General features: G+C 40.7%; 1 protein-coding gene across 2 annotated transcripts in view; it reads right to left on the bottom strand.

The window, feature by feature from the left end:
* Positions 1–14398, bottom strand: part of vps72a (vacuolar protein sorting 72 homolog a) — a 28264-nt gene extending 13866 nt beyond the window's left edge. Inside the window, exons 1-3 of one of the 2 annotated variants that reach the window (XM_064983951.1) lie at positions 14129–14398; positions 2216–2368; positions 679–793 (exon numbers count right to left, since the gene is read on the bottom strand). In XM_064983951.1, the coding sequence (XP_064840023.1) occupies positions 679–793; positions 2216–2368; positions 14129–14245 (385 nt within the window). In that variant the 5' untranslated portion in view covers positions 14246–14398. Of the gene's footprint in view, positions 1–678; positions 794–2215; positions 2369–11034; positions 11278–14128 lie in introns of those variants that run through there. The other variant, XM_064983950.1, reaches the window with a different exon arrangement.
* Between the last annotated feature and the right edge of the window lie 2308 nt (positions 14399–16706).

The raw sequence follows: 16706 nt of genomic DNA, 5'->3' as shown, positions 1-16706 counted from the left end.
TAACTTCAACTATACATATATAAAAAATTATACCATATGTAAATATCTCTGAGACATCGGTTGTATAGATCCAGCTATGGTGCAGGTGGTGACACCCGAATTTGAATCCAGTTATTATGAGGAAGGCTGAGCGTGTGTGTATCAGCACTAGGAGTTGACGACTACTTTAGCTTAATAAGCAACTTTTAACAGTAAAAACTAAATTGCGATTGTTGCTGATATTTGCGAAGTTACTCATCGCTACTGTGTCTCAAGATGTTTTTTCCAAAATTATTCATAATTTGGTCTCAAAATTACATTCCTACCATGCTGTCATCAGAAACAGGCTTTCCAACGAGATAGCCTAGACGTAGTTATTTTAGCCTAGACGTAGTTATTACTCTTTCCACCATGCATATCTGCAACGCCCATGTTTGTTTACAGAGAATTCCGTTTAAACAATGAGATATTCAATGAAATGTGCAATTTTCCCTGGGCATATGGGCATTTGAAAGGGCATTTGAAAGGACATCTCAGATATTGCCACCGCTCCCACCTCAGTGTAAGTTTGCTAATGTTAAATTGCCAATCCTTACGTTATGTTAGGAAAATACCACAGCCAATACTGTAAACCCACTTGCGTTTGGGCAATAAGTTACTTTGTTGAAAATAGAGCCCGTATAGTTAGAGGCCTCTTACTCTCTCCAAACTCCTGAAACTCCTGCGGCACCCTCCTCTCCATTTTGGCTTTCTCAGTCTTCTTCAGCTCCTCCGAGGGTCTCTTTGGTTTAGGCTTGGTCACCTTCAGAGGTTCCTTGGAATAAAACAATCAACATGTGCATGAAAAATGTGCATACAGTATGAAAAACATGCAAAACGCACATGATTTATTCATACACCTTGGAAGTTCATATTTTGATAAATGTCCCTTTTCATAAATGGCATTATCTAAAACAATTAGGGCTGTCCCGGACAGAAAAAAAAAACTTGGTCGACCAAGAGTCTGTTCTTTTAACCAAATAGTAAAACCTGTATTTTTCCATATACAGTACATTCGGAAAATATATAGACCCTTTCACTTTTTCCACATTTTGATACGTTACAGCCTTATTCTAAAATTGATTACATAAAACATTTTCCTCATCAATCTAAATACTATACCCTATAATGGCAACGTGAAAACAGGTTTTTAGAATTCTTTCTAAACTAGAGCTCAGGACCTCAGACTGGGGCGAAGGTTTTTCCTTCCAACAGGACAACGACCCTAAGCAAACAGCCAAGACAACGAAGGTGTGGCTTCGGGACAAGTCACTGAATGTCCTTGAGTGGCCCAGTCAGAGCCCGGACTTGAACCCGATCAAACATCTCTGGAGACACCTGAAAATAGTTGTGCAGCGACAACCTGACAGAGCTTGAGAGGATCTGCAAATAGCATCATACCCAAGAAGACTCGAGGCTGTAATCGCTGCCAAAGGTGCTTCAACAAATTACTGAGTAAAGGGTCTGAATACGTCTAAAAAATTTTTTTACATTTTATTTATTTATTAATACATTTGTTTAAAAAAAAAATGTTTTTTCGCCTTGTCATTAGTGTGTAGATTGATGAGGAAAACATGTAAACAATTTTAGAATAAGTCTAACATAACAAAATGTTTAAAAAGAGGTCTGAATATGTGCCATCCCCACAGCCTCCACAACGGATCAGTCCACACAGTCAGGCGCGCATCAGACAGGTGTGTTGTACACCATGATATTTCATTTTTTTTGTGTGTTGCTACTGCTCACCTAAAATAAATCTCGGTCCACCAATAGCCTATCGACCAAACAATCAACCAGTCGACTAAATGGGGTCGGCTCTAAAAACAATACCAAAATCTAATTATGCATATTAACCAGGATATCAATGTCGCATGGTAGGAGGTCCAATATGGGTTAACTTTGAGCACCTTCTGCTCTTGAATGGATGGTCATACGCGAGTTGTGCCAAGATGATGTTCTATCAATGTGTTTGCCAAAATCTGTTAGGCATACACGTGGCCCTGACAAAAACAGTTCTCATGGGTAAATGTGCATGGTAATTTTTGTTCAAATCAAAAAGGGTGATTAATTCAATATGGAATGACCCAGTATTAACAGAGTTGTAGTCTAGTGGTTGATCGCCTATGTTCGCGGTCCCCCAGGGGTGCACATTGTGGTTGTTGGTAGAAATAGTGAGGATGCAAGTTCATTAAGTTACCTTATAAGCTTTGGTGACAACTCGACTCTTCCTGCGAGGAGCATCATCCTCCTGGTCACTATCAGGCTCGTCACCCTCATCTATGTCAAAGTCACTGTCGACCTCGTCCTCTGTGTCTGAGTGCTCCCCTCTGTACTCATCATCTCCTGATTCCTTGAGGGAGAATCCAAATCAAACATACATATTAATAATGGTCGATAGAAAATGGGCATGGCAAAATATATGTTTTATTTACAAGGAACAACTAAACCCATAAAGCAACACAGTCTACTTTATAAAAATTGCTGGTGTCCAGGAGTTAGAATTGGAACCATGCATACTTTGCTAATTAAAAAACAGAGAACCAAAGGACAAGCTACAATACGGCAAAGTTAGCAAACATGTAACTGCAATGAAGCCGCCATCTTTATGCATGCCAGCTAGTAGAAATAAGCTCAAGAGAGAAATATATCACTCACTCAATGCTAGGAGCCCCTACAACACCGTCCCCCACAGAACATGGACTTGAATGGGGATTGCTGTTCGAATAATACTTTTAGTGTGGTGTGAAATTGTGAGCCAGCAATGTACCTACTCATAAGACTACACAGTGAAGAGTCAAAGATTACAGGCCAATTTGATGTTAAAACTGATCCATTACAATTATAAAAACAATTTTTTTAATAATAATTGGGCAAACTCGATATACTTTAAAATGGTGGGGGACACACAAAAATCTGCCACTCTTTATTTTCTCTACTTCCGCATTACCCAAATTAGGGTTCACAAACACGTTTCCTGATTTGAAAATGGGGTCATAGCTTAGTTATAGAACCACATTTACTTGAGTAAGCTTTGATATCTGCTATTCGCGGTGGGGACAAAGAGCAGTTTCTGTTTTGTTCCTACAAATTTGGGTCTAACTTTTGAACGTTTGGAGCTATTAGCGATTCTTAAAAGCTAAAACTCCAAGGAACACAAGCATAATGAAGCACACAAGTCGTGCAGGACTCAATGGGGGGGGAACAAGTTAGTTGGCTAACGTTGATAAACAACCAGAAAAAATTGTTGAAATAAAGGACACACCAACAAAGTGTCTTAATAGGTAGGGCTGTGACGGTCATGGCATTTTGGATGATGTAATTGGCCAGCAAAATGACCCCGGTCACCATAAAAACCTTTCAAATAGCATTTTGTATTTATTTGAAATGTTCTCCTCTCCTGACGGCATCTGCGGTCATAGAAATAGAATGGCTAGAACGGGCTTCCCCATTCACGTCAATGATGGTGTGATGGAAAATGTTTGTGCTTTTCTAATAACCAATTTCTGTGTTCATGCAAGTGACTGATTGAACAAATCCTCACTATCAGTATCTGCAATTTGGCAATACACCCAGAACCTTGATTTGAGAATAAAAGATCTCAGTTTCAACGTCTCAGCTTAGAGAGAAGAAGCATCGCGAGGTATTGGTCTGTCACATGCATGAAGCAAACAATGATAATTTATGAACGACGAATAAGCTAAATCATGCAAATATAACTTGTCTGCAGTATATGAGAGAACTGGACTGGCCTGGGAGAGCTCCTGATCGACATGTGTACTTGGTGCATTGAGTTGGTTGGAACCTCTCCAGGGCGCTGATAATAAAGAATTATTAATTTAAGATTGAGTGTGCCTGTGTAGAATTTGCCATTTGCGAGAGTGTCCATAACAGCAAAACAGGAAGTAAAATGTGATAAAATATGTGCTGTGATTTCTTGATTCACATTACAAAAAAAATGAGCTAAATCAGTTATCATTTGAATGAACATTCTATATTACTGCATCACAATACCAGTCAGCCACTGAGTGCGTAACCATGAGTTTACCAGACAAATTGCCAGGGTAAGAGGTTCCTGGCCTGTGTGCTGCTGCACTGTGGTCATTCAGTCAGCTGTTCGTTCAACAAAAATAATTACAAATAATCACACACACGGCAGTTTATAAAAGGTACACTACCCTGTTCATGAAAATAGATAGCTCCAACAGACAGTGAGTCACATGGGCGTGGCTTGCTATATACAGCAGGCGTCGAGGCATTCAGTTTAGAGGTCGACCGATGAATCGGAATGGCCGATTAAGTAGGGCCGATTTCAAGTTCATATACCAATCGGAAATCGGTATTTTGGGATTTAATTTATTACAGAGTGTTCTTTAATGGATGCCTCTCACATTTAATCCAATTAGAATCAGGAATCCCCCAGAGTAGCTGTTTAGGTCCCTTGCTTTACTCCATTTTTACTAATGACATACCACTGACTTTGAGTACAGCCAGAGTGTCTATGTATGCGGATGACGCAACACGTCAGCTACTACAGAGACTGAAATGACTGCAACAAATCAACAAAGAGCTACAGTTAGTTTCAGAATGGGAGGCAAGGAATAGGTTAGCACTAAATATTTTTAAAACTCTTAAGCATTGTATTTGGAACAAAACACTCACTAATCCCTAAAACTCAACTAAGTCTTGTAATAAATAATGTGGAAATTGAGCAAGTTGAGATGCCTAAATTGCTTGGAGTAACCCAAGATCGTAAACTGTCATGGTCAAAACATATTGATACAGTAGTAGTTAAGATGGGGAGAGGTCTATAATAAAAGTGATGCTCGCCTTCTAACCCTATCAACAAGGCAGGTACTACAGGCTCTAGTTGTCACACCTTGACTACTGTTCAGTCATGTGGTCAGGTGACACAAAGAGGGACTAAGGAAAATTGCAATTTGCTCAGAACAGGGCTAGCCCTTAGATGGACACAGAGCTAAAATTTATAATATGCATGTCAATCTCTCCTGGCTGAAAGTGGAGGAGAGATTGACTTCATCACTACTTGTATTTACGAGAGGTATTGACATGTTGAATGCACCGAGCGGCCTGTCTAAACTACTGGCACACAGCTGGGACACCCATGCATAGTCCAGAATAGACTATGGGAGGTGCACAGTACTACATAGAGCCATGAATACATGGAGCCCTCTTCCAAATCAAGTAACTTACACAAGCAGTAAAATTAGATTAAAAAACAGATACATTTTAAAAACACAGCGGGGACTGTGAAGCAACGCAAACATGGGCAAAGACACATGATTGCATACACACACACGTTATGTGGTAGTGGTCGAGTAGCGGGCTGAGGGAACACAGTGTGTTGGGAAATCTGTGAATGTATTGTGATGTTTTTAAAATTGTATAAACTGACTTAAATTTTGCTGGACCGCAAGAAGAATAGCTGTTGCTTTGGAAGCAGCTTATGGGATACATAATAAATACAAATGACATACTTTTATTTTGAAGGCACACCACAAATTCCACTATTGTGCCTAACCCTTATTATGGCTTGCTTGACAACATGACAGCTAGCTGGCTGCTTATAATGTTAGCTTTGGGCAACATGGTTAACCTCTTGAAACTCTAGGGGCGCTATATCATTTTTGGATAAAAAGACGTGCCCGTTTTAAGCGCAATATTTTGTCACAAAAAGATGCTCGACTATGCATATAATTGGCAGCTTTGGAAAGAAAACACTGACGTTTCCAGAACTGCAAAGATATTTTCTGTGCGTGCCCTAGAATGTGAGCTACAGGCAAAACCAAGATGAAACGGCATCCAGGAAATGAGCAGGATTTTTGAGGCTCCGTTTTCCATTGTCTCCTTATATGGCTGTGAATGCGAGAGGAATGAGTCTGCCCTTTCTGTCATTTCCCCAAGGTGTCTGCAGCATTGTGACGTATTTGTAGGCATATCATTGGAAGATTGACCATAAGAGACCACATTTACCAGGTGTCCGCCCGGTGTCCTGCGCCGAAATTGGTGCGCAAACCTCAGCTGCAAGTATTTTTCTATGGAATTCAGAGAAGAATGCAGGCTTCCAGGAACGACATATCAATGAAGAGATGTGTGAAAAAACACCTTGAGGATTGATTCCAAACAACGTTTGCCATGTTTCGGTCGATATTATGGAGTTAATTCGGAAAAAGTTTGACGTTGTTGGTGACTGAATTTTCGGTTCGTTTCGGTAGCCAAATGTGATGTACAAAACGGAGCGATTTCTCCTACACAAAGATGCTTTCAGGAAAAACTGAACATTTGCTATGTAACTGAGAGTCTCATTGAAAACATCCGAAGCTCTTCAAAGGTAAATGATTTTATTTATTTGGTTATCTGGTTTTTGTGAAAATGTTGCGTGCTAAATACTACTCAAAATGCTAAGCTAGCTTAGCATACTCTTACACAAATTAGTGAATAGCGATGGTTCAAAAGCATATTTTGAAAATCTGAGATGACAGTGTTGTTAACAAAAGTCTAAGCTTGAGAGCAAATATATTTATTTCATTTCATTTGCGATTTTCATGAATAGTTAACGTTGCGTTATGCTAATGAGCTTGAGGCTATAAATAGAATCCCGAATCGCGCGACGCCACAGGTTAAGTAGCTGGCTAGCTATTTATTTTCATGAACTGAAGTTCAATTACAATAGGCAAACAACAAGGGGAAACCTAGCTAATACTTACAAAGATTACTAAATCATTGCTAAGAATAATGAAAATGACTGCAGTTTCTACTGGTCATTGTTTTCAGGCTGGTTGTATTGGTGCTGGCTAGGTACCAAGCTAAAGCTAGCTACCCCAGAAGTTGCAGTTGAACAAATGATGCTTTATCACCAACACGGTATTGTAAATACATCGTACGTGGCCAGTGTTTGCGTTCCATAGTATTCATGTCGTGAAGCTATTACTGTGTAACTCCGGTAGGGCAATATCTAAAAAATAACACTTGGTAGTGTGTACCGGTCCTCAACCAGTCAGCGAAAGCCAACATAACCCATGACAAATAGCAGTTGATTGTTAAGGGCAATGAATTCCAACATCTTGGTTTTAATGGATTTTGCCTTTGAGTTGTCTCGACTTGTTGACTGCTTGATCCACAGCCTCATTGTGTAAAAACATTTTTTTTTTTTTATGCTAGTGGTTGTATTAATTTGCAATCTATCGCATCCTACGAATGTCCCAGACTACGTTTGGAATATTTCTTTCTCGCACAGAATAGGTCAACTTTTGTACTATGGTGGATAGTAGATTGACATAGGCGTGTGCTTTTACTGTTCGTTAGGTCTACTCATCTTGTTAGCTGACTAAAAATACATGTGGACAGTTCTTCCAATATCTTCAATATGCGCCTCGGAAATGCGTCCCCGTAGTTGTCTTGTAGCCAGTGAGAAAGACCCAATCACGTGACAGAGAGCCATGTGAGTGAGAGGTGCTTCTGAGCACGCAGCATGCAGGGAGAAGGGAATTCAAATTATTATTTTCAGCCAAAGGGCACAACTGCCACTGTCCGCAAAAGGCATGGATTTTTTAGGGGGCATTACGGCCACACATTATGCCGCAGTGAAATTCAAGGCATTATCAAGTGCTTGTCAAATTGTGAATGAGAAACTGATGAAGTGTGTACACTTCATGCAACTTCATGCAGCAGTAAAATGTATTAAAAATCAAAACATATAGCCCAATGTTCGTATCACAACTAAAGTTACATAAATAACTAAAATTAAGCATAAGAGTACATGTTTATTAAGCAATCAAACAAAAATTTGGAGAAAATATCCTTTCTATTTTAAATCAGCTTTGTTCAATTGTATTCTTCATACTATGAAATAATGCCACGCAATTCTAAGCAAATCTTGTCTGCTAAATGAGTGTAGACCACAGCCATCGCCAGATCAGGACAACTCTGAGTATGCTATGCTGTTCTTCACAAGACATGTGTGGCAGGGACTACAGACAATCCCGGAATACAAAAGGAAAACCAGCCACGTTGTGGAAACCGATATCTTGCTTTCCTGACAAGCAAAACACCTTCGCCTGCTTTCAGGAGAACAGAGTTACACAGTACTAGCGTCACTGCTATTAGCTTCACGACATACTATGGAACACCGTTTGGGTCTTTGCGTGTCAAAAAACATGTCAAATAACACTATTTGACGCATTATCTTTTAATTTGACACATCAAACACAGTTCCATTATTGAATGATGTGTGTTCTGAGTTTGCACATGCAAGCCAAGCACCACCACTACTACTATCAGTAGCACTGTCAAAGCTGTACAAAAAAAGTCTGCAAACAAGCAACCACTAAAGACGTGTATACAATACTGCGCTGGTAACGAAGCATTATTTGTTCGACCGCAACTTCAGGGTAGCTAGTTAGCTTTAGCTTGGTACCTAGCTAGCACCAATACAACCAGCCTGAAAACAATGACCAGTAGAAACTGCAGTCATTTTCACTATTCTTAGCAATCCTTGTAAGTAAGTATTCGCTAGGTAGCCACTTGTTCGCTTATTGAAATTGAACTTCAGAGCTAACGTTATAAGCAGCCAGCTAGCTTCATCTGTCTAGTGACGCTCGACCAGACCGGGTTATGTGCTGTGAAGTTGGCCACAATTACATTTACATTACATTTAAGTCATTTAGCAGACGCTCTTATCCAGAGCGACTTACAAATTGGTGAATTCACCTTCTGACATCCAGTGGAACAGCCACTTTACAATAGTGCAAATAAGGATTAGGCACAAAAGCAGAATGAAGTTTTATTTTGAAGGCAAAGTACATCTTTGAAAGTGATGCAGAAGGTTACAATTGGTAGAATCATGCCATATTTGGACTAGATAATGTTAAACAAGGTTGGAATGTGAAGCAATGAAATGGGGTATCAGTCTACTCGGTGACACCCACAGAACAGTTGTTTAAAGTTTACGCAAATATTAGTGTTGTAGCTCGTATCACGGGACTGTGACTGTGTGAAATCACCTCCCCAGTCAGCCTATTGACATTCATATTGCACTGTACAGCTTTACCTAAGGATTGTGGATCAATGAAATGGGGTATCTGTCTGCTCAAAACCAAATATATTTTTTCCCCAAAGCCCTCCTCAGAGTTAGACTCCAAAACATCCACACAGTATTGTTTTTACACTGGAATAATGTTCAATACACATAGGTTGACAATAAATGTGGCTCAATTCACAGTTGTTTCAGAGTCCAGCAATAAGAGCTATGACGCTATTGTTCTCTGGGTGTCACTGAGTAGACTGATACCCCATGTCATTGATCCACAATCTATAGGTAAGGCTGTACAGTGAAATAAGTACGCACCCAATGCCATTCAAAAGTATAATCCATCCAGTGTGATTTCAGATTTTTGTCAAATTAACAAATGGTTTTTGCTGATTTTATATAACATTCCAAAAGTCTACTTTAATTCTGAAGGCTAACCACAAAGTCCACTATTGTGGCTAGCTTCACATAGATGGGTCAGACCACCATTAATCAAATAAGAAGTGTCTTATAAATTAGGGTTATTTTAGATGACACTTTAGATATGACCAGGTGAATCCAAGTGAAAGCTATGATCCATTATTGATATCACTTGGTAAATCCACTTCAAATCGTGTAGATGAAGGGACGGAGACCGAATTTCAGCCTTAAGACAAGGATTGTGTATGTGCCATTCAGTGCAACATAGCACCCTGGATCCCACTGCTGGCTTGCCTCTGAAGCTAAGCAGGGTTGGTCTTGGTCAGTCCCTAGATGGGAGACCAGATGCTGCTTTAAGTGGTGATGGCAGGCCAGTAGGAAGCACTTTTTCCTCTGGTCTAAAAAAATATATATCCCAATGCCCTGGGGCAGTGATTGTGTACATTTCCCTGTGTAGGGTGCCGTCTTTCAGATGGAATGTTAGACAGGTGTCCTGACTCTCTGTGTTCACTAAACAGGGCATAAAATTAACACCAGCCACCCACCAAATGCAGGTCAATTTAGGTACTGGTGGGTAAGAATGTCTATTTCACCAGCCACATTGGCATGTGGTCAACTTGCAAGTCTCTACAGTGCGAGCATTACATTTGCAAATAGTGATAAGTCAAGTATGAGCACGTGTGAGTTTTGGTTGTTTCAACTTCAGTTTGAGTCTTCAACATAGACATCCTAGTCAGATGCCAAATCTCTCACACAACCCACTCCAATTGGAAGCTAAATTCCCAATCCAGCCCTCATACCATTATGGCCACCTTATCATTCCCAGCTTCCAATTGTCTCATTCCTCTCCTCTATTTCCCAGGTCATTACTGTAACTGAGAAAGTGTTGTCAGTCAACTTATCTGATAGAAATAAATTGTTTACCGTTATTTTAAGTGCCTTTGTTTGAACAGAGTATGTAGTAGGTGCTAGGTGCACCGGTTTGTGTCAAGAGCTGCAACTGCACAACCGTTTCCCATGTGGATCAAGAACGGTCCACCAGCCAACTTCACACTACTGAGGAAAGCACTGGAATAAATATGGGCTAGCATCCCTGTGGAACACTTTCAACACCTTGTAATTCATACTCCAATGAATTGAGGCTGTTCTGAGAGCAAAATGGGGGATGCAACTCAATCTTAGGAAGGTGTCCTTAAAATTTTGTACAATCAGAAATTGAAAAATAATTTAAGATTATAGTAAATGAAAAAGAACTCAAATGATTTTCATAATCACATATTCCTCACTAAATTGAATCACTTAGATGTAAAAAATTATCCTATGCACAATTTAACCAGGGGGTCAGTGCAGCAGCAGGCTGAACGTTTGATATACCTACTCTATTATCTGTCCCTTGATATTAAAACACTGCAGCTAAAGTAGAAACCCCCTGAATTTAGAGAGCTGACCACCACAGGACTTGGAAGAGATCTGGGTACTGTTCGCTAACAACATTATTACGGTACACTTCGTTTCCCAATCACTACTGTGACGCTAAATTAGCTACTTACGTCGTTGAATCCGCCGTATGTGGTCTTGTAGAATTCATCTTCCTCTTCAGCATCTAACAACTTAGACATGCGGCTCCCCGCCGTTTTACGGGGCTCTTTGCTAAATGCTAAACTCATGTTGATCTAGCTCAGTTTGATTAATAGGGAACGTGCTAGCTTGTTGAAAGCTAACAACAATCAAGTTCTAGTTAACCTTAGCTACCACAAAATACTATGCAGGCAGCTAATGACGTAGATATGGTGCGACATGCTTTTTCTTCTTCAGGTTTGACGGCACTAAAGAACCTTCTTCGGTGAGATTTAATGGCGGTTGGCATCCAATATGTTGCATTACCGCCACCTACTAGACCGGAGTACAACTCCGTTATACTTTGCTTGAAAAAGAAATGTATAAATAAACAAATTCCATTCCATCGAAAACTACCCTACAAATAAAATAAAAATACCACCCTACTCCACTATTTAAATCTATTTAGTCCTACCTCATACCAACAACCTGAAAGGATGGGACATCCCTTAACACCCTGTACCTCTTCTGATGTCAGTTTCGCACACCCAAATGCACCTCTCACCACTAAACTACATTTTCTGTGATTTATGTTCCATCTCTGCAGTACAGTTGATAACCATTGCTATAAATGCCAAAAATCCAATCTTACTGAAACATCACTTGTTGGCCTATCCCTCTGTACTGGTACAAATCTACTACTCACACCACTCTTCAGGATAACTCCCCCTTGATCCATCTTCCTCTACGTTCTTCACTGCCTCAGCATATGACAACTTCTGCACTACTCTAACCCTGGAAACCTCAACCTGCCTCTCTCGCACGGGACATTTCGGATCCCCAACCCCATGGGCACCCCTACCACTACTTCCCCGTATGCTTCATATTCCTTTGTCTCATTCCCTTCTGCACACTTCTCACCCTCCTACACACTGCTGCCACATGCCCATAAGCTTGACACCTGTAACAACGTAATGTATTCAGTACAAAATCTCATTAGGATATATAAGTTATCCTGTACGTCACTTTGCTGGGCGAAGAAGACAACAGCAAAACTCAAAAGAACAGGCAATGACTTCTGTTTCACCACTCACGCCACCCTGTCTGCGTTGCACCAAACGACAAGTATCACAAACACTGGGAATCTTCCCCATCAGTTGGTCAACTTTAACATTTACTGCTCCCCCAGTAATCACTCCTTTCAACAACTTCCTTTTTTGAGAGTGAAACAATTCAGATTTCTTGCCCCCATTCGTTTAATGCAGAGCGCCTTCTCCCTCTGACCAACTGAAACACAAACAGTTAGCACAAGACCACTTCTGGTTACCCTCACCGATTCCACAGTACCCGATTCTGTTTTCACCCAACCTGAAACAACAACTAGATCAGCCAAAAGGCAAGGGTCCACTTTTTCCAAAAACTTCACTCCTACTGTCAGACTCATCTTTATCCTGACCCTTGGTGCAAGCCTCGGGCTCAGAACTTCATACCTACCACCTCCAATACTTCACCCCTCAATCACTTCCATTTCTCCTCCTGTCTTCAGCTCACTCTGCTTATACTTTCTACCATTATTCTTACCAAACCATCTCCCCTTTTTCCGCCATTTTTAACCGACCCAAGGTCAACACATTGGCCGGTGATCCGCTTGCAGGGCTATACAGTGAGAGCATTACATTTGAGAATAAAAATAGTCATAAGTCAATATGAGCACATGTGGATGTTTTGGTTAGAAAAATGCTGCAGTAGCTGTTTTCAAAGTATTTCTGCTATTTTGTTTCATAGCTGTTAATTTCACAAAGACATACATATCCCACTTAGCGCAGCAACACTGCCTGGCATGGGAGCTGAGTGCAATGAGCCAAGTGCTTGACAGATTCATTTTTGGAGGCGCTTGGCATAGGCCTAAAATTTGGTGTAATTTACTCGAAAGTCTACAAAGTGGAGACTTGCCTCGTGTTTCTTGGCTATTTACATTGTTTTGTTTGAATTTTATAAGTTGAAGCAGCACACTCAAATTAGACATCCTAGTCAGATCCCAAATCTCTCTCTCACACACACACTTCACTGTAAAGGCTACACCAGCTGTATTCGGCACATGTGACAAATAAAAGTTGATACATACCACAGGACTCCAGTGGCCCTGTTACCGCGGTAAACTTCCACCCTTAAAGGAGCTGCTGAACATTTTGCCTCTGAATATTTTGATTAAAAGACTGGTCACACACACATTTTTATGAAATTGAGCAATACACCACATTACTTCTTACTAATACATTTCTTGTTTTAAAAACAAATTCTAATTTCTCAATCTGGCCCTCATACCATCATGGCCACCATCAATTATCACCAACTTCCAATTGTCTCATTCCTCTCCCCTGTAACTATTTCCCAGGTCGTTGCTGTAAATGAGAATAAAATAAAAAAAGTGCATTTGTTTTAACTGGGTATGTAGTAGGTGCCAGGTGCACTGGTTTGTGTCAAGAACTGCAACTGCTCAATAGTTTCCCATGTGTATCAAGAAATGGTTCACCAACCAACTTGACACTACTGTGGAAAGAAAGCACTGGAGTCAATATGGGCCAGAATCCCTGTGAAACGCTTTCGACACATTGTTGTCTATGCTTCAACGAATTGAGACTGTTCTGATGGCAAAATGGGGGGGAGCAAAACAATCTTAGGAAGCTGTCCTTAAATAGTTTAAAATCAGAAAATAAAAATGTTATGATAGTAAATGAAGAAAACCCCGATTTTTTTTTAATAATCACATATTCCTCACTCAATTTACCCACTTAGAGATGTATTTTTTATTTATTTTAAGCATAATTTAACCTGGGGGGTCTTATCCAGGCGCAGGCTGAACGTTTGACGTCCCTACTCTATTCTCTGTCCCTTGATATTAAAACACTGCAGCTAAAGTAGAAACCCCCTGAATTTAGAGAGCTGGCCACCTCTTCCAAATCCTGTGATCTGGGTACTGTGTAATGTTCGCTTGCTACATTATTACTTGAAACTTCGTTTCCCAATCACTACTGCGACTCAATAGCTAGCTATCTGCCAAGACAGCTAGCTAACTTAGCTACTTACGTCGTTGAATCCGCCGTATGTGGTCTTGTAGAATTCATCTTCTTCTTCAGCATCTAACAATTTAGACATGCGGTTCCCCGCCGTTTTACGGGGCTCTTTGCTAAATGCTAAACTCATGTTGATCCAGCTCAGCTAGATTAATAGGGAACGTGCTAGCTACCTGAAAAATATAACTTGTTTGTTGTTAGCTACCACAAAAGACCATGCAGCAGCTAATGACGTCGATATCAAAGATGTTCAACTAAAATATAGCACATCCTGTCGTTTCCAATGGGAGGCAAGTGAGCCTAGTAGGTGGGACCAAGTGTCAAAATGGGTTTTTCAAAGTCTCATTTATTGGTCAATCAGATGTCAGTCAGACGTCCATGAAATACATCGTCATCATATTAAAACTAAATTCAAAATGAGATCGGACGGTAATTTGATAAAACAGAGAATGACCTCTCGTAGCAAGGCTGTGCTTGTTCCTCGGCAAGGACGATACGGGACGCCTCGGCGGAAATGGAGTCCCTAGAGAAAGCATGAACAAGATGGTCGGAAGGAGTAGTGCAGTATTATCATAAGGCGATGAATACTTGGAGAACGGGGGAATGGAGGAGAAAAGAGAGTGGCGGTCTAAGAGAGAGGGGGAAGAAGAGGTTGATCTTGAGTTAGATAAAAATGGCAGAAAAGGGGGAAATAGTTTGTTAAAGAATGGAAGAAAATGGAAGCAGAGGGAGCTGAAGTCAGGAGAAATTAAAGTGAATGAGGGTGAAGTTATTGGAGACTGCAGAATACACCAAGGATCAGGAAAAAGATGAGTGACAGTAGGAGTGATGTTTATGGACAAAAATGGACTCTTGCTGTTGTATAGCACACTATTACTTATACAGCTAATATAAGGACAAGACATGAGTAGAAATTAACTTGGGTTTCACATGAAGAATATTCCAAGCATTTCAATGTAGGTAAGCAAGGGGGGGTTACAGGTGCCCTAAAAGGGACAAAACTAGAATATCAATACACAGCACTTGCCTTTTGGCTGATCCATTTCACAGTGGGTGAAAAAAAAGTGGCATGTCACGTACGCCTCTCGGAAGAGGGAACACATCACTCTGTGTCAACTCAACTCCCCGTGGTGTGAAAGATGTATGGGATTGTAGGTGCAAGTAAGGATGACAGAGGCAGAGAATTTACCGTTTACAGGGAAATTATTCCTTCACACAGTAAATTTGGGGAAAGGGGGCTGAATGGAACCAAGGCAAATAACGTAGATGTCAAAGCCCCCTCTCCTACCTTACCTGCCTACCCACCACACGGTGCACTAACCAAAATACAGTGGGTGGTCCACCCAGGTCTTACCTAGTGTGTATAGACAGTAAATACTACAGATTATGTATGCCCCCAGGCCTCTTGCCTAAGCAATACCTAGGTGCCTTCCCCCCTGGGAACAAATGAAACAGAATATTACAATTTCACACAAAAAAAAAACCTCAAAAACACAGGACATTAAATAAGCTCTGACTGAGCAACAAATTAACACAAAACATAACCATCAGGTCTCTCTCAGCAACAACTAACATAGTGATAGGGCATGTACCATCTGCAAAATCACCAACGTATGATAACCTTCAGCTCTTTCCTAATAAAGGAACACTGGCTTATATACAGCTCTATCCTCTGACGAGAGGGCGGGGTCAGCTCCAATTAGCAATGGCCAACCAATCAGCTGCTTGGGGGAATTTCAGGAAGCCATCCTGAAACACACACACCAACAAAACCACAACACAGAAACTGGGGAATGTAACATTGGGTAATGTGGAATCGTTGAGGGTAACCAGAAGTGGTCTAGTGATTGTTTCTGTTCGTCCGAGGGAGAATGTGCTCTGCGTAAAACGAATGTGAGCAAAAAAAAGTAAATTATTTTGTTCTCAAGAAAAGGGCACCAATGAACGGAGTGATAACTGGGGTAGCAGTAAATATAAAAGTTGACCAGCTAAGGGGAAATATTCCCAGTGTATGTGATACTTGTCATTTGATGCGATGCAGACAGGGTGGCGAGAGTGGGAAAACATAAGACACATTGTCCGTTCTTTTGATTTTTGAAGATGACTCTTTGCCTGACAGAGTGAGTCTTTGCCCAACAAAGTACAGGATATATAAGTTATCCTGTATGAAGGTATGTGCCGAATACATGACAATGTTACAGGTGTTGAGCTTATGGGTATGTGGCAGCAGTGTGTAGGAGGGAGTGTCCAAGGTGTGCAGAAGGGCATGAGACAAAAGAACATATATTGGGGAAAGTATTGGAATGTGTTAATTGTAGGGGTACCCATGGAGCTGGGGATCAGAAATCTCCCATGCGAGAGAGGTTGGTTGAGGTTTCCAGGGTTAGAGTAGTGCAGAAGTTGTCATATGCTGAGGCAGTGAAGAAAGTAGAGGAAGATGGGTCAAGGGGGAGTTATCCCAAAGAGTGGTGTGAGTAATAGATCTGTACCAGTACAATGGGATAAACCAAAAAGTGATATGTGTCAGTATGATTGGATTTTCAACATTTATAGCAATGATTATCAACTGTACTGCAGGGATGGAACGGAAG

Source organism: Oncorhynchus masou, chromosome 13, assembly GCF_036934945.1.
Source record: "Oncorhynchus masou masou isolate Uvic2021 chromosome 13, UVic_Omas_1.1, whole genome shotgun sequence".
Lineage (NCBI taxonomy): Eukaryota > Metazoa > Chordata > Actinopteri > Salmoniformes > Salmonidae > Oncorhynchus > Oncorhynchus masou.
This window is presented reverse-complemented; position numbering and strand designations above follow the sequence as displayed.